Source organism: Hippopotamus amphibius, chromosome 1 (genome assembly GCF_030028045.1).
Source record: "Hippopotamus amphibius kiboko isolate mHipAmp2 chromosome 1, mHipAmp2.hap2, whole genome shotgun sequence".
In the NCBI taxonomy this organism is placed as follows: Eukaryota; Metazoa; Chordata; class Mammalia; order Artiodactyla; family Hippopotamidae; genus Hippopotamus; species Hippopotamus amphibius.
Genome location: NC_080186.1, coordinates 229468983 through 229487361, shown reverse-complemented (window position 1 = coordinate 229487361; position 18379 = coordinate 229468983). Strand labels below are relative to the sequence as shown.

At 40.0% G+C, this 18379-nt stretch overlaps 1 protein-coding gene across 1 annotated transcript in view; it reads right to left on the bottom strand.

Moving 5' to 3' along the window:
* The window catches only part of PDE4D (phosphodiesterase 4D), a 688956-nt gene extending 671236 nt beyond the window's left edge, over nucleotides 1-17720 (bottom strand). The window contains exon 1 of the mRNA XM_057743087.1: nucleotides 16634-17720. Within this exon, the coding sequence (XP_057599070.1) occupies nucleotides 16634-16896 (263 nt within the window). The 5' untranslated portion in view covers nucleotides 16897-17720. The remainder of the gene's footprint in view (nucleotides 1-16633) is intronic.
* Between the last annotated feature and the right edge of the window lie 659 nt (nucleotides 17721-18379).

The following is an 18379-nucleotide window of genomic DNA, read 5'->3' as shown; positions in this document are numbered from 1 at the left end:
ATCTGAGAACAAATGTTTCAATTTGTTTCAACACTAACTCTCACTTTTACATCACTTCCTCTCATCCTTTTTTGTCATAGTCTTAACAGTCAATATGCCACCATGACATTGTAAATACTGTTGAAAAGATATCACAGTGCTTACGAGAAACAGTCCCTTCTGTTAACAGTGCTACAATTGTTAATGTGGTTGATCTGAACCCTGTCCCACAAATCTGTAATTCTACAACTTGAGATCCGTGCAACTTGGGTCACACAGAGCTCTTCTGTCTTCAAAATACATGTGAAGACTCCCTAGAAGGTAAAACTTTCTGGAGTGAAAGCTAGAATATTGCAGGGAGCCCTCTAGGCTACTGGATCTAAGAAGAGTAAAAGGCGGGGGGGGGGGGGGGGGGGGCGGGGGGAAGGGTCCAGAAAATTCCTAACACTGCATCTGAGTACTGAACATGTTTTCCAGAACAGCTGACCACGTTCTTTTAGATACTGCATCATCATAAAAACAACAGATAACCAACTAATCCTGTGCTAATTGTTAGATGTATCAAAAAAAAATGAATTTCAAAGCATAAGTCATGATTGTCTCACTAAACAGCTGCCACGGAGGACTGAGAAAAAGGAAATGAAACAATGCACCTTTTCCTCATTCTCACTGTCTACAGCTTTAAAATGCATATTTAGTGCTGCCATGGTTTCTAGTGAAAGTGTTCAGGGCACGGCAGTGGAAAAGAGTTTCGCCTGAGAAGGCTGGCAGACTGTTCTCTCAAAAGACCTGGAGATTGGCGATACCCTGGAGAAATTACTAAAATTAGAATCTGCCACTGAGTTATGCAGATTCAGAAACTGGAATCTCTCAGCACGTGAGAGCAGCCTCTTCTCTCAGAAGCAAACCCACATCACACAAGCTCATGGACTGCTGAACTGACTCCACATGCCAATTAATTTCTTTTTATCGAGCACTACGATCACTGCCTTGATTACAATGCTTCGACCATCTGACCCAGTACTTTTCTTCTCAGTAGAAAGTCCAATAGAACGATGAAGACTGTAATCAGAAGACTGCTTAGTGAACACAGAACCAGAACAAAGATATAGATAAACAGATGATAGATTAGACAGATAGATAGAGAAGGCTATTTATTAGTAAGATCATTAATGTAATTTGAATGTGTAATGTCAGTCTATTAACCAACAGTTCCTCTCTCATGGACAATGTTTGAAAAGCACTGCCAACTTTTTTCTTTTGTGATTCCCTTTTATGCCTCTTCAAATTGCCACCAATCTCACTGACTTTTCAACTCATCTCTCCGCTCTACTGCATTAAGTGTAGATTTCATGTTAATTCACAGGGGAAGACTCTTACTTCTACCTCTTTTCTTTCCCTCTGTACTATAATACAGACTGCATGGAACATTTTGCAGTTAATTGTGACCATAATATTAATTCCGGCCAAAATACAGCAGAAGAAACAACATGGCAGAACACTTTCTAATATTCCTATATTACAGCCCACAACTTTTGATCCCTTTACAAGGTCAATCTTCATTACTACTAGCCACGACAGTAACCCCGAGGCTACAACAAGAAGCCGATGACCTTAACTTTCCACGTGGCCCCTGGTATAAAGCCTGACTTTGACGTGTCTCAACGAGCATAAATATAGAACTCATGACGAGGTCTATTAGGATTGTAAAATCTGAGAGGAAGCTGTCGAGAGCTGCCCTGCTTAAGGGATTTAAAAGCAGACAGATCAAAGCATGTGTTATTGAAAACCCTGCTGGTTGTCTTGAGAAAAGGGGTAAAATTGCAAACCCATTCAGTTGCATCCATTACTATAATGACTTGGAATAGACTGAGGATGACGAAAACGAAGGGTGAGTAGTGTAGGGTCATAATAACAGTAATCACAGGTCATGTGCCACTGATGCTGAATTTTTCTTTTGTACAGCAAAGACAGTTTTGTGTTTTTTTCTGAATAGCTATGGTAACAGGTTTTATTTTGAGTGCCTGGTTTCCTGTCTATAGACCCACGCATCTGAGTAATATGCCTATCCCAAACATTCTTTAGGATATTGAAGATGCGTCAGAAAACAAGATAGACATATGCCAAAGGGTTTCATGCTAAGAGAAAAGTCTACTTATCCACTGAACTGACAAAGTGAATTTGGGGCAGGTACAAAAGCAATGCTGTCACATCATACTGCATCTCATACTTTCAAGTTTAGGATGACATAGATAGGGAAGGAAGAGCCTAGAAACTCTGCATGCTGAGAAGGAAAGTCTAGAATAGAAGGGTTCTCCTTTGCAGGATAAGGCACTCTCCAAAACTTGGAGTAACATACAATTTCTAAAGGGAAAATCTTGAGTGATGCTGTTTATAATTCTGTGCCCTGTGGAGCATTTATTGACAGCGTATTTCTTATGCAGCTTCCCTTATAATACAGTTCTCTTCAAACTGACGCTATGCCTCTTTTAAACGGGCCACCCTGTATATTCTGAACTAGCTTTTTTCCAGTAAAGAATCATGTTGATGTAAATCTGCATTGGCAAGAGCGTCATCAGAATCAGCTGGGAGTGACAGGCATGTTCTAGCCAATTCTGGATGATGTGTTGAAATATGCTTCCCAGGCTACAACAGCCAGGGCACAAAAACCTGCCCACATCTTCACTAGGGTGACGTGCTGAACAGCAAAGCCATGGCTCTGTCAGAACATAAAACACATACCAGGAGTGTTTCTGGAAGAGAAGCCAACCAATCAATCACAGCAAAAGCAACATAATCCTTATAGGTGAAAAGGTGCCAGGCTCGCCCTTTTTCTTCGGGCAAAAAAAAAAAAAAAAAAAAAGTTTGCACATGCTGTTTTGCAGGTCAACCTCCTAAGACACAGAAGATTGTATTTCCTAATAACAGCCAGGTTCACCTAATACCCATTTGCAGGCAGGCAATACGAACCAACAATTCAAACTCCAAAGAGAAAGCTATGTTCTACCCATTTTCATATTTGTTTTGTTTACAAGTAGCATCATGAAAACACCCCTTGAATAAATGTTAAAATACGGTATGGTCTTGCTCTCTTTAAAAAATAATTTATGGGACTTCCCTGGTGGCGCAGTGGTTAAGAATCCACCTGCCAATGCAGGGGTCACGGGTTCAAGCCCTGGTCCAGGAAGATCCCACATGCCGCAGAGCAACTAAGCCCGAGCGCCACACCTACTGAGCCTGCGCTCTAGAGCCCGTGCTCTGCAACAGCCCAAGCCACCGCAATGAGAAGCCCGTGCACAGCAACAGAGACCCAACGCAGCTTAATAAATAAATAAGTACATAAGCAAATAAATAACAAAAATAAATAAATAAAAATAATGTATGCCTACACATAAAACCTATTTATTTACTAAAAGCAGTATCATTGTAATAACTATAGGTATAAATCACTGTGGCAAGTAAAACATATTTTTTCAGAAATATTTTTTCCAGTTCTTCATTACCTAATTTTAACATCATGCTTAAGAACAAGATTTTGTATCCAATGCAGGGAAGAAAATGGTAATTTCATGTTAGAAAATCTGCCCTAGGGCCATACATCTGGAAACTAGCGATTTCCCAATCCCCTTTCTGCATCTTCTGTCACCTCTCATCCCTGGAGCATGAATGTATGGTAAAGAGGTGGGAAGAACATGGCTTTACGAGACAGAAATGTTGGCAGACCTGGCCAGACGGTTCTCATTGCCTCTCTCCTTCATTTCTATCAATGCACTGCAGCTAACTTAGGATGCCTGGGATGAATTAACATAAATAGACCCAAGAGACTGGCCATCCCAGCCCAAGAGTTGTACTTGGCTAACTGCATGGCTTCAAATGAGATCCTTGTCTTCGACACACAATCATCACCACAAGAAGCCCAAGACTGCCAGGTCATTGTTCATCACGAGAGTCTCATCCCCAGCTGGCTCTGTGAATTCCCTAATCTGATTTAAGTCCCCAGCCCACCCCCAGCCCCCCGTCCAAACTCTCCATTGTGAGTTTGCACATTCTTGCTCTGACACTAATGGCTGCCCATTGAGGATGCTGGTTTATTTCAGCCTTCTCACGTAGTGGCTACTTTCCCTCCATGTTTTTGTACCAGCTCCTCTAAAGGAGAAGTGAGTATCCTTCTTACTCTCCTCTACTGCTTCCAGAGAGAATTGTGACCATTTCTTAATTATCTTTCCTTTTACTACTCTCCTGTGAACCACCATTATATCCCACCTGGATTATTGCGACAGTGTCTGAATGGGTCTCCCTGTTTCCTCCTTTGCCCCGCATCTGTATTTTCTACACAGAGGCCTGAACAATTTTTTCAAAACTTAAGACAGCCTATGTTTCTCCCTGAGGCAGACACTCCCACTGCTAACACTTCTTCCTTTAAATCATCATAGTCATCACCAAGAAAAATCTGCAATCCTACTACAGCCTCAAAACACTATATGACCTGACTCCTATGTCTCAGACCTTCTATAACATCCCCCTTCCTCAAACACACCAATCACATCATCCCTCAGACCTTGCACTTATTTCTTCTGCCTGAAATGCTCTTCTCCAAGGTAATCAGTCACCTTCAGACCTCTATTCAAATGTCACCTTATAGAGAGTCCTCCTCCAAAAGGTATATAATACCCTATCCGCTATCCCTGCTTTCATTCTTCTTTATTGTACTTGTTAATTCCCTGACCTACTGGAATATTTATCTATATACTGTCTTCTTCTCCTTTAGAATATATGTTCCATGGGGGCAGGACTTTGTCTCTTTTGCTTACAGTGTTACATCCTCAGCAGAGTGACAGATACAGCGTAGACATTGAGAAATTATCATTTGAATAGATGAAAGGATAACAGGGTATTTAGCTCCTGACTCTTACCCTGGGGAGCCAGTCTTGAAATAAAGTATCAATACCTTAAGAGCAAATTGGTGTTCTGTGTACAGTCCATCAGAACTGCCAGATGTGTTTTAAGCATATTATCATGACATTTAATGAAAAGGCAGACACAGTCCTCACATAAATAACATCTCTGTCCTATGCCTCAGACACAAGTGCCACCTGTAGAATTAACCAGTGGAATTAACACATCTCATTTGAAGAGAAATACAACTGTGTTTTCGGCTATTTCTGAAGGATCATCTTAGAAGCAGAAGGCATTAGCTAGCTTAAAGATGGTATAGATTGGTCTAACTGGATTAAATCCCACATTCCAACCATTGAGTGAACACACTTGTGGTTTAGCAAGCTTAGCATGGGGTAATAACTCAAAATGTCACTTCCTTTTCTTTGGAGTAAAGCTGTTAAGAAAGATAAAGTTGATCGTGTTTCACTTACGCATATAAGTCCATGGTGTGTGTGTGTGTGTGTGAGAGAGAGAGAGAGAGAATGTTAGCTGACTTTTGAAACCTGATTCCAGCTTACCTTTAGGGTCACCTTCTGTAGAGACACTCCATGCTGTATCCAGTCTCACCTAAACCCCATGTAATCCCCATATTGGTTCATGTCGTTCCTTTGGTGAAAAGAACTTACCTCCTACCACTTCCTGTCCTTCCACACTCCAGTTCTCTCCCCACTGAAATCCTCTATGCTTTACGTTCATATCAAATTCTTTTCTAGGCTCCATTTTTCTCTTTGTAAAATATGATAATTAAACCTAAACCTAATTAAGTTGCCATGAATATTAAATAACATAATCTAAGAAAAAGCTCAGTACGGGCCTTCTTTTCAGCTGCTGTATCTCATACTCCATCTCAAGTCTTATGTGATTCCCACCATCAGAAACAATCTCTTCTTTCCTATAAACTCCACCACTCTTTCTACTTAGTTATGGCAGCTGCCGCCTTATGGTTATTTGCGTAATTGTATTTTATCCCCATCTGATCACAGTCCTTGAGAGCAAAGACAGTAACGCCCCAAGAGCATCCCATAGAGCAATTATAGAGTACATACAGTAAGAGGTGAATTCAGCTTCTAGATTTCAATAGGTTCAGATCATCCTCAGAGGTCCTCCATGACTCTTTTTACATGCTATTTGAATAGCACTTAAATCTTTTCAAAACGTCTAAGTATATCGTTTGCATTTTTAAATACTTCTGTGAAGTAAGCAATGAATTACCAATAGTTCCATTTTATGGATGTACTTAATTGCAGCCTGTAGAATTTAAATGTTACCCCTGGGATCTCACAGTAAGTGAGGAGCAGAGTTGGACCAGATGGTACATTTGGGGACCTCTTTCTGTGTCACAAGGCTGCGCTAGGTGTTAGGAATACACTGACGAATCAAGCGGAAGCTTACCCTCTAGATCAGTGGTTCTCAACTAGGGACAATTTTGCCCTCAGTGGACATTTGGCCATGTTTGGAGACATTTTGGATTTTCACTACAGGATGGATGTGACTGACATCTAGTGTGTAGTGGCCAGAGATGTTCCTCACAGCCTACCACGCACAGCACAGTCCCCATGACAAAGCACTGCCCTGGCCCGTCGAGGTTGAAAACCCCTGTCCTGGATTCAGCTCCAGAATGAATGACTGTGAAGCATCTGTAGGAAATAATACCAGAGAAGGTTGTGGAGATGGGTCTGCAGCTGGTGAGAGAGACTTAAACACCAAGTTGAAAAGTATGAATTCTTTCCTATACACCAGGCATTGGCAAACTACAGCCAGTAGACCAAATCCAGCTCCTAACTGGGCCTCCTCTCAGATTTGCTGTGGGTGAAGAGCTCTTCCTAGGTGTGACCTGGGCAGTTGTGCAAAGCCTCACTCTCAGAAGCGCTCTGTGTGAGACTGAATGGTCTGCTGTTGCCTTCATAAAATTCTTAATACTCTTTTGAACAAGTGCTCCTGCATTTTCATCTTATACTGGACGCTGAAAATTATGTAGCTGGTCCCATGTGGATGTTCTAGTCTGGAAGTAAGTTCTCCATAAGATTACAGATGTGCAGAAAAATTGGGCTCCTAGCTTACCTCGGCTTTCACCTATTTGCATGGAGATCCTCACTGTTTTAGAAAAGACCATGTTTACGCTCTTTGGAAGTAGAACTTGGAAATTGCCATTAGCAGGTACAGTATTTTTCTAAAGAGCAGTTCTCTGCTTCTTTGCATATCTGTAGCTACCAGGCAGCTACAAATTAATAATTATAGGGTGGTAAAAACAAGGTACCAACACCTGACTTTCTGCTTAGGAAATGGAATTACCCAATCCAAGTTCAGTGTGTTTACCTCCAACTAAGGGATTCAGACCCAAAGAACCCCTACAAAAACCAATGTCCTTCTTCCAACAGTGGAAGTATCAGTGGTTCAGGACCACTGGGTTGATATATTAGAGGATCTGATGCACCAAGATGGTTTTAGGCATTGGGAATGACATTTACTGAATTTAAAATGTTGAATTCAATAATGAGAAGGTTATTTCCTTTCCAAATCCCTTTCAGTCATTCTTATTACCTCAAGGAGAAGGACTTAATCCCTCTCTCACATCTCTACATTACTAACTAACTGCCATTTTAAACAAAGAGAGAGCAGACCTCAGGCTCAGGCCCTCTAGCAGGTCACAGTATCTACTTAAACTCGATCCTAGGTATTTAGCCTTTTTTCATTGTATTTTTGTCCAATTCTGTGTATGATAAATGACACTGTAGTAAGGATATGAAGCTTCATTTTTAAACATATAGACCTTTAAATAAAAATATAAACCCACTAAAAAAATTAAATACTACCCTGTACAAATGACCCACAGATGTACCTTAAACTGGGAAGGTGATACAGGAATAAGCACAGCGTTACTGACACTGTTATTGTTGTTGTAAGAGGCCTTTATTAAAGAGGCCCGGCTCTATTCAGAGGCAAGCTGTAGCCCTCTGCCTTGTGCGTCATCCGCCTCCAATTCATATGTTTTAGTTATTACTACCCATAAATCATACACTGTTCTATTTGGCACCTGCTCAATAGAAAGTCATAAAAAAAATCATACTGCGAAGTAAAACAAATACTATAAACCTAAAGAAGGTAAACAAGCAGAAATGATCATTCAAATAAGCTTATTATGCAGAAACCTGCTTTCTTGAAAAGGTCAGCAATACACACTCACCATTTGTAAATATAAATGTGAAAACAGCTATATAAGAAAATGAAAAAGAAATACCCATGTACCCTACCAACAATTATACACAGAGGAAGCTGCTTTATTTTAATGATAGCTAATTTGATCAGAGGGCTCTCTCATAAGACTAATGGAAAGGAAATTGGTTGGTTTGAAATTACTGCAAGGTAAAAATGGGAATGAACTATGGATGAAACATTTACATTAACCTGTCGACGTTAAATCTCTTCAAATTTTTTTCTGTTATTCAACTTTACTCATTCCAAAGATCTACTTTGGAAAAGTGGTGCTTTGTTTCTGCCAGTTCAAATGTCTCCAAATTTCATCCAAAAAAATAACTATGCAGGGTGCTTTTTGGGTGTTTTTGTTTTTGTTTTTTTTCAAATTTCTCCTCAAAATCTTGGCATTTCTTTTGTAAGCTTAAGTCTTGTGTATAATTGAACCACTATGAATTCTAAGAGATAAGAATTATTCATAAGAGTTTAACAAGCTAGTTCTAAGTGATTCCTCAAACGTATTCTCAATAAACAAAACTAATCTTTCTTGAACTAGCATGGCAATCCCAATACCTCTAGGACTTCTATCAGAATAAACTCTTATTCTCCGGAATCACCCTTCCTCAAAAAAAAAAAAAAAAAAAAAATGTATATATATATATTTACATATTTTTTTCAGAAATGCAACAGGTATAAATTATTTTCAAAGTATAAACTAAAAATTATTAAAATGCATATATTTGAGGAATTAGTGACACCATCATATACAGATTCATTCATATACACTAAAGTCAAATCATACCAGCCTAGGTATGTGTAAACCCAGAACACACACTCATACACACAGAGTTGTGGTGGCAAAGTCCAAACAAATGGTTAATCATTGAGTTTGAAACTTCTTTCCACTATGGCAATCAAACACAACATGAGCAGGACTTCTAGGCTGGAAGGCTATAGGTCTCCCCAGGAGTTCAGCACTAAAAGCCACAGCAATTGAGGGCATATGTTTCTCAATTAAACAAGTATTTACTAAATGCATATTATACAGGTGGCACTTAGAACCTCACAGTGGATATAAAGATTGATGCACGTGGGGGTTTCTACTTTTTAGGAACTTACAGTCCAGCTGCACAGTCAAAACACACACATGAAAAAGACAGCATAAGACGGAAAGTGTTAAATAAATGGCAACACTGTGCTCGCAGAGTTCAAGGACAGATCTCACCAAATGAAGTCAGGCAATTTGGCCCTGTACACATTTGCTCATGAAAACCCAACGTCAAGCCATTAATCCCAATGTTTTCGCTTTCTTTCCTCTCATTAAACTTTACATTTTATTTATGATGTACTGGTCCAAAGAAAACAATCTCAGAAATGCCCTTTTAAAGAAGAAAGACAGATAGCATTTACTTCTGGTCCCAGAGATATTTCCATTCTGAAAGCAGATACCTTGTTAAGTCAAAGAGACCATTCCAAAATGGGGGGATTGAACAGGAAGGCTGGCGGATAATTAGAAGGAGAGTGTTTTGAGGTCAAATGGGCTGTGGTCCTCCTGTCTGGCCACCCGGTCATTCGCAGTTAGCCTGTGAGTCAGGCCAGCTCTGGTTACCAAGCAGTTTGCTGCACTGTTGCTTAGTGACTTGAGCCTGCAGACCATCATTTCCAGCTGGCTCTTCTGGAACCAAACCTTAATAGATTTCTGACTTGATCTTTCTCTTTAGAGCTCAAGCCTTTCATGCCTTTTTCTCTGAATCACTGAAAATAAAATTATCCTCTGATTGGTTTTGTCTTGATGCCAGTCTTAGTCTAAAACTACTCTAAATCAGAATGTTTTCTGTTGACCTTAAAACCTTCCTTCATCAAGGACATATCTCTCCTACACATACGCATATTTTTGTCAAAAAAACAAAAAACAAAAGGAAAAAACAAAAAACGATGTCTATGTTCATACAAGCCAACAAATAAACTGAGATTCCACACTAAGAAAGGGTTCTGTTCCTACCCTTCTGTTAACTAACCATCATTCTATAAAGTCACTGAATATTCATTGTTGCAGCTTGGATATACAAGCAGGGTAGGGAAATAAATGTGAATGTGATTCTTAGCCCAAAGGAAGGTAACACTGAAAGAATACAGGATGGAGAGTTAGGCAAACCAGAGTTCAAGTTTTAAGTCAACTCATTCCATGACTGCATAGCTGAATGGTCTTGATTATGTACCAATTTCTCCAGGTCTCAGCATATGTAAAATGCAGCTAATAATACTTAAATTCAACCTTGTTTGTTTTGAAGCATTAATGTACATAAAGTATCTGACACAAAGCAGGAGCTAAATCATTATTAGCTATGTTATAATAAGTCTAAGGTTATAAAGTTATGTTATTATGAACCTAAAGTTTTTAGTCCAAAATGAAATCAAACAATTTCTTCTCATATCAACTCAAGATCTCATTTTGAGAAAAAAATACTTCATTTGAAATACCCGAAAAGCATTTATGTCCTTAAAATTGAACATGAAATTATTTTTTTCTGTTTTTTATATGTAGTAGAAAAGATTGACTTGCTAAGATGGTATATAATTGAAGATACAGTAAAAGAAAATTTTAAGTTTGAATTTTTATTATTATCTACAGATTTCCACATTTCCTACCCAAAATCATGGCTTCCAGATGGTGTCCAATGCTTTCATTCTGAAGGCCCTGCAGCCTTTTTATGAGTCACAGAATTATTAAAGCACTCTCCCCCTGTTTTTACCCATGAGGCATATACCTCACTAGCTTACAACAGCAAGTTGGAACTTGTTTTTAATTACTTATCTAAATGTACTGTAGTTTGTTATCACTTTGTAAATTTAATTAGTCAGTTTCTTACTTGTAAATATCAAATGCCTCTATAGCAATATGACTTATGAATAAACAGTCTACAATTCAAAAAGGTTGAGTAAGGTCAAATATCGAGTGGCTGCAGAGCTGGAAATACATGGTTTCCACTACCCTAAACTCCTCACAGTTTAAAAACATAATTTTTTCAAAAGCAAAACCATTAAAAAAACAATGACATTACTTTGCCACACTGTGGCAATAAAGCTTCTTCCTGAAACTGCTACTTGAAGGACAATTTTGGTAGCTTCCTGTCTAAGGGAAAAAAAAAAAGTGCTGAAGCTCTGAAGCTCAATTAATTACCTAACCTCACAGGAGCTTGTTGCATATAAATAAATTTATTTAAAGAATAACTTTTAAAATTAAAGCTATGATTTGAAAATTATTTTAATGAACTTTGAGATTCTATTTTTAGTTTTCTTCTCATTCAGCATTTCTACCAAGTTTATAAAAAAGACTGTGTTTTGGCTTGGAAGTAGTTTCACCACTGGTATTGACAGAATAACTTCGGCTGGTACAGATACACTTAATATCTTTTCTCTTTAAGATAAACGTCAAAGGTCACAGGAAGTACATATGAGTAATAAACTGCCACGTCATTTCATTGTTTCCTTCATTTTCCTCAGTAACTATTTTTCATATTTTTACTTTATAATTTCTTAAACGTTACAAGGCAATTGACAAGTTCTTTAAGATGAATGTCTTCTTGGGGTCTTCTGATTTTCGGAAAGGCTAATCATGCTTTTCAAAAGTTACATACACCCTTAACTTGCAGTGCCCAAGATTCCTGCGGAAGACACACAACCAGTTACACCAGAGACACAACTAAAGGCTCAGCCAATTGGCCCCACCTAACCCGCAGGCATTACTTTCCGTTGTGCGTCCCAGAAAATTTCCCCTGGAAACTTCCTCCCCACCTCCTACTATCACACTATAGCCACAGCCCACCTCTGGGTTCCCAGCTCCTAGGAGAGCACCAGCTATGCCCTTCCCTGGGTATCCTCACCATAAGGGACAGAGAAAAGATAAAGTTAAGTCAGGCAAATGTAGGAGAGTAGGAACAAAGGAGAAAGAGTCTCAAATAGAATACCTAAATAATAGCTCTGAAAATCTACTTAGGTGTGGGTGGTGGTGTGTTTGTGAGTGGGTGTGTGTTTGTGTGTGTCCTTTAAACTCTCTAAATGGCTGGATTTCTTCTTTATAGGTGATAAAGGGTTTCTTTATCCTTCTGTAACTTAAAGAAAATTTATAGTGTATTCTCTCTTAAACAACAACCATAAAAGCAACTGTAGTTGCTGAAGAAATTATGGCTCAAGAAAGCAAATGTTTACTTTTAAACATGAGCAATTTTATATCCAATGTCCTGTAAAGAGAAATTTATAATAAACAAAAAAATATGGCCAAAAACACTTATCTAGCTCCCTACAAATCTTAAAGATTCTCTAAAAGTCTCCTGACAAACGCCTTTCAAAAATCCACCTAAAGAAATTACTTTGTTGTTTAAGGACATTACTAAGTGCTTCTTCTACCTTTGGATATGTTATAATTAAAAACACACATGCATACACATAAACTTCAAAGATAAGACGTGAGTATTACCTGGATACTATCTTGCCCAAAGAAATCCTATTGCCTAGTGTCTCTTACACACTCTAGAACACTTTCCTTCACTTGACACACAGAATCCAGTGTAAAGTGAGGGGGAAAACCCTGAAAAATACAAAGATTTTCCTGGCTGATTTTCCTGAAATAAACTTACCCTGAAAGTTCTCTTCACCAGAAATTCCACTGACGTTCACGTTGACATCAGAGGGAATTCCCTATTTTGATGAAAAGAGTCTGGTCTATCATCACTAGACTACAAGGTACTAGATATTCGTAAACATGGTAAAACAAAGTGGCAAGAGGCATAAACACAAGAGGGTCCTAATCTAACAACACAGCTCCAGATCGAACACCAGTGGTCAATGAACATCAGCTACGGACAGAATTATTACTAAAAACATTGTCCCATCCACAAACAACTGACAGGGTAACTGTGTAAAACTGCAGACGTGTGCCTAAAGATTCAGGCTGAGCAAGACTGGATTGATGGACATATAATAAAGAAAATATTAGCTTATAATGACCTTCATTAAGTGTCTGTCCCTAGGCAAAACACTTTAATTTACACATAATTGTACTTAATAAAACCGCACCACCAGGTGGACATGATTACTATTCCCAGGAAACTGGATAACAGGGAAACAAGCTTATGTTAAGCAACTTGTTCAAAGATCACCCAACTAGCAAACGGGAAGGCAAGATTTAAACGTAAGCAATCTTTCTTCTCAGATGCTCTCTATCCAAGAGTCACACGGCACCTGGAGTACTGTATCAATTCAGGAAGCTACTCTTTAAATGGGTTGTGAAAATCCAAATGAAGTCTGGTTAAGAACAACCAGAAACAACCTGATAAATACAGCATATAAACGGGAAATAACTTAGGGTGTTCAGTTGAGAAGAATTTTTAAAAAGCATGATAACACTGACAATATTGATCAATGGGTGTGCCAAGATGAATACAACAGGGTCCCCACTTTCTGCTGGGTTACTCCGAGCCTCTTCAAAGCAGACACAGGAACCAAGGATGACAATTACAAGAAAGGAGATTTCAACTGTATCTAAGCGAGGACTTCCCCTTCAATAGATTTGTCAAAAAATAGAATTGCTCTGTATGATCCTCATCCAGGAGGTGTGCAGAGATGTCAAAAGGACCAGTCATCATAGATGTTCCTCTACGAATTCAACTATGGTATAAAGGATGAACAGTAGCTCTTACTGCATTGTGACTGACGTGAGCTGGCTCTTCACCAGATCGATTTTCCCTTATTCCCAGCAACAGGGCTGAGATAGGTTTCCCAGCCTCCTTTGCAGTTAGATATGGCCACAGAGCTGAGTTCCACCTGGGTAATACTGCGATAAGTGATATGTGCACTTCTAGGCCTGCCTCATAAAAACGCATGAATGCCATCTTCTGTGCTCTTTCCGCCTGACTCAGCTGAGCCTGGCAAACTTGGAAACCATATGTTAACCAATAGAGGAACCACAAGATGGTAGGACCCCCAGTCCCTGAATTACCCAGGGTGGGCTAGCTCCCCATGAGAAGGAGAAGCAAGAAATAAACATTTACTGTGTTCATCCACTAAGACTTGGAGCGTATGCTGTAGAACAAAATGTTTACCTTGACTCAACCAGTTGCCTTCCAATATGATTTTTTTCTACTGTAGTGTAAATAATTTGAAATCAAGGACTAGCTCTTGTTCAACTTAGTAATCAGTAGGTACAAGCTAAACACTTTGGACTCAGGAGGTATTAAATATATGCATATCAAATGGAAGGGAATTCCAGGTATATGAACCAACATTCTGAGGCAGGAACACACATAGTATGTATTTAAACGGCTGATCATCTAATTTAGAGGGAGGAGAGGATTTGAGTGTGGCAGTGGTAGCAGCAGCAGTTTAGGGAGCAAAATATATATATATATAATCAGCACAATTTGGAATAAAAATTCTGGATCATGCTTAGTCCAAGTAATGAAAGCACAGATGGAATGATATTTGTCGAAAGATGCCTGTGGATATTATGAACGTCTTGGGGCTTGTTGAACCAATAAGGAAAATGTGAGGTACTCTTTCCAACTGCATTGCTGGATGCTTTTACCCATGAGGGATACTGTCTCCCCTTAAGTTACTGAGAACGGATATCATGATTTTTTCTTTTTCATTTCCATTGCTCTTTTGAAGCCTCCTTCATCTGGTGGAGACCTGATACACCACAATGAAAGAGGAGCAGAAATCATGCTCTTGGAGTTTCTCCAAACAGCATCAGAAAAGGAAGTGCCAGAAATTTCAGAAGAAAGCCTGTTTTCATGAGATTTCCTGCCTTCCTTACATCTCAACATGGCCAAATAGTTCCTATAACCTTCAGCTGAACTCGAGGTTGCTTCACTCAGATAGAAATCAAGTGTCTGAGTGGAGGTTTATCCATTCAGCAACAGGTACAATTTAGGAACTATAATTAAAAAGGAATCTCAACCAAAAGGGACATTGTATACCAAAATTTTGGCCCTGACCCTTTCTGAACTCCAGCCAGCTTTCCTGCTCTTGCACCTGATGCTTGGTCTCAAGCCATCCCTCTCCCTCAGAGCATCTCCAAGTGTTCACCTGTGCCTTTCATTCACTGCTTATCTCTGACAACTTTTTTCAATAATATCTTCCTCAGAGAGAAGTCAACCTTTTCCATCATTCCTTTAAGACTGAAAAAAATCAATGTTTGTCCTTCCCCTGGTAGGAGCATTATATCTAAGAAAACTTAGACATTCCACTTAGTTAAAATCTTGGGGGAAATAAGAGATCTAGCTGTTTAAAAATTACAGTTTTGAGGTGAGACATTTCTTTGGGTGTCATGCCTTTTATTTCCTTTGTTGCCTGTTTTCATCTATGATATGAATGCATTCCTGGGTAAGGCCATGTTGCTTAAGTTTAGATTTTGATTCCATTTCTTGCTACTTCTTTCCTAGAAGTCTTGAGTCTGGGTTTTGTTTTTGTTTTTGTTTTGTTTTGTTTTTTCCATTCCTAGAATATTCTTTCCTGTCCTATGGAAAAGCTGTATAAAAACCAATCAATCAGTTTCTCAACTAACATACTCATTTTTTTCTCTTAGGGTGTTCTCTTCGTCATAATTAATATTCATTTTGCCAAAATGTGGAGGTAGTGCATAGAATCTACTACTGCCTAAAATTAACCAACTGTGTATCACAGACTCCTCTTTCTCTGACCATAGCCTAGAATTGCCTCTTCTCAGGGAGAAACACCATAATAAGCTCATACAATGATTTATTTTAATATTTGTTTTTACAAGAGCATGAAAATATCAAGAACTGTCTAGAAACCTACATGGTACCACACACATAAAACAAATTCACCTGTTATATAGTAGATAAAAACATTCATAAAGAAAATAAAAATACTGACACAATAGTTAAATAATTCAAAGAGCACAGCAGTATTACCAAGTACCAGCCTGCAACTTTCTGCATGGCATTGCTAAACCTATCGAGAAGGCACGTTGAAATTACAAATATATTAAAGTCAGTAGTTAGGAGGGGTTTTATCGCTACACACCATTACACACACACACACACACACTCCACACACACATCTCTGTAATTGGGGATCATGCAGAAAAGAGAACAAACTATGATTTTTCCTCCTCTCCTTTCTGGCCCTTTCTTTCCTAGGCTGTTGCAGGACTTGGCAGGGCTACTAGCTCAGGAAATCAAAGAAATGCCACCACATCGGTATAGGAAAAAAACCTGCATGCTTATTTGGCATCTGGAATCCCGTTTTCTTGTAGGAACTCGCAATAGGAATTGAACTTTGAGAACCACCCACCTCCAAGGCTCCTATTGCCAATCTCAAGGATTCCTGCCCCAACTTGGACATCTGTGCGATTTACTAAGGTGGATTACTTCCGATAAATCACGGGGGTGGCGTGCAGACGAGGAACCTCCCCTCCCTACCCCTCAAGGGGAAGGCGGGAGGCGCAGCGCTCACCCCGGGGCAGCAGGCCACCGCGTCTAGCCACCCGTGCGGACCTTACCACGTGTGGGCCACGGTGAAGCGCCGCTGTTTGGGGATGTTGCTGCTGAGAAGCATCCTGCGCAGCAGCCTGGGGGAATTCCTCGGCGAAATCACCGGCGAGAGCTTGGGAGAAACCGATTTCTTCGCCGTCTTGGACGTCTCGTGCTGCAACAGGTTTTCCCGCAAGGATTTCACAAGGTCCTCGTTCAGCCAGGGGTTGGGACAATGCGGATTCTCCACTTCGGGGACGGTTAAGGTGTCCGGGCTTGTCTGCTGAGCCATCTTCCCGGTCAACTTTGTACAGTTGGCGAGGACCCAGGGCAGCGTGGTTCCCTGGCCTCTCTCCAGCGGCGGCCTCGCTCGGACTCTCGGGGAGACGTCCGGGGAGGCAGGTCGGATCCGGGGGCTGCTAGTTCATCCGGTCGCCTGCCTCCGTCTCTCGGCGGAGATGCGGCGGGGAACAGGGGCGACGAGCGCGCTCCCCGGCGGAAGCCTCTGGAACGTCACCTCCCCGCTGCCGATCCCCTGCCAGGGATCCCCCGCGAGCTCCGGGGCCGAGGAGCGCGGAGGGCGGCCGCGGCGGGCGAGGCTGTTGTCCGCGCTGCAAAGCTGCCTGCTAAACTGTCGGAACTAATGCGCCGCAGCTGCTCCAGTGACTTCTGCTTATGTACATAAAAAGTCCTGGGGGGAGGGCTCAGCCATCAGATGCCTGCTGCTGGTTGTCTGGCTGGTCTTTCCATTTGCCTATTCCTGAATCCAAAGGAAAGAAAAACTTTGAACTTGACTTTCCTCTCCGGCAGCAGGGTCTATTTATCTCCCTTCGGTCCGCGTTCGTAAAAGAAATTGCTGGTCCCTTGGTTTTTATGAGGGGAGAATACACAAACACGAGCTGGACAAGGAGAAATAGTTCCCTGTTTGCTAAGCTCAGTGCGATGCACCCTATAAGACAAATCCCAAGAGAGTAAAATGGACTCTTTCTCTTCCTTCCTTTTTCTCTCTGGTTAGAAACCAAACAAAGGGTTTCAAAATACTACATACGGAGCACACTACAGGTTGTGTTGTGTTCTTTAGCCTTGCTAATGAAGGCCCTTTCAAAGCGTGGAACAGCACAGTTCTATCCACAAATGGCATTTGTTACCGCTTTGCATATTCTCTGAGGACCCTCCAGAGGAACAGACTGTTCTCAAAAGGAGATTAAAAGTGATTTTAAAGTTTCAATTATTGCTTATGGTATATACATTTGTATTCAATTATGAAAGAATTAAATCTAGCTTTTCATAGTTATTTCCTTGTTTTTAATATAAGATTTTTATTTATGATCAGAATAGCTCCAACAAACTGACTCAAAGGAGGTTTAAAATAAGAGAAGAAATTATTTCTTGCCTATTTAGTTTGCTCCTGGAAGAATTTACATATTGTAACAATTCAAGTAAGTAGGTGATACAGCCCATTAAATCTCATTATATGGACACCGGAAGTACAAACATTAGAAATGGATTCGGAAGGGAATCCAAAGCTTTGTTTATAGATGTTCCCAACAACCTAGTGATGCTACAGACAGTTCAGGATTGAAATCGAATCACATTTCTTAGGATCTAAGAATACATATACACACATGTATATTTTAAAACATAATAACTTAAGGAGTTCAGAAATGCATCCAGATAAAATGGAGAATAGAATAGTCTGATTCAATTATTTTTTTGGTTTCTATGATTACTATTAGGTCAATTCCAAAAGTTCTTCCCATCTCCTTCTCTCATTG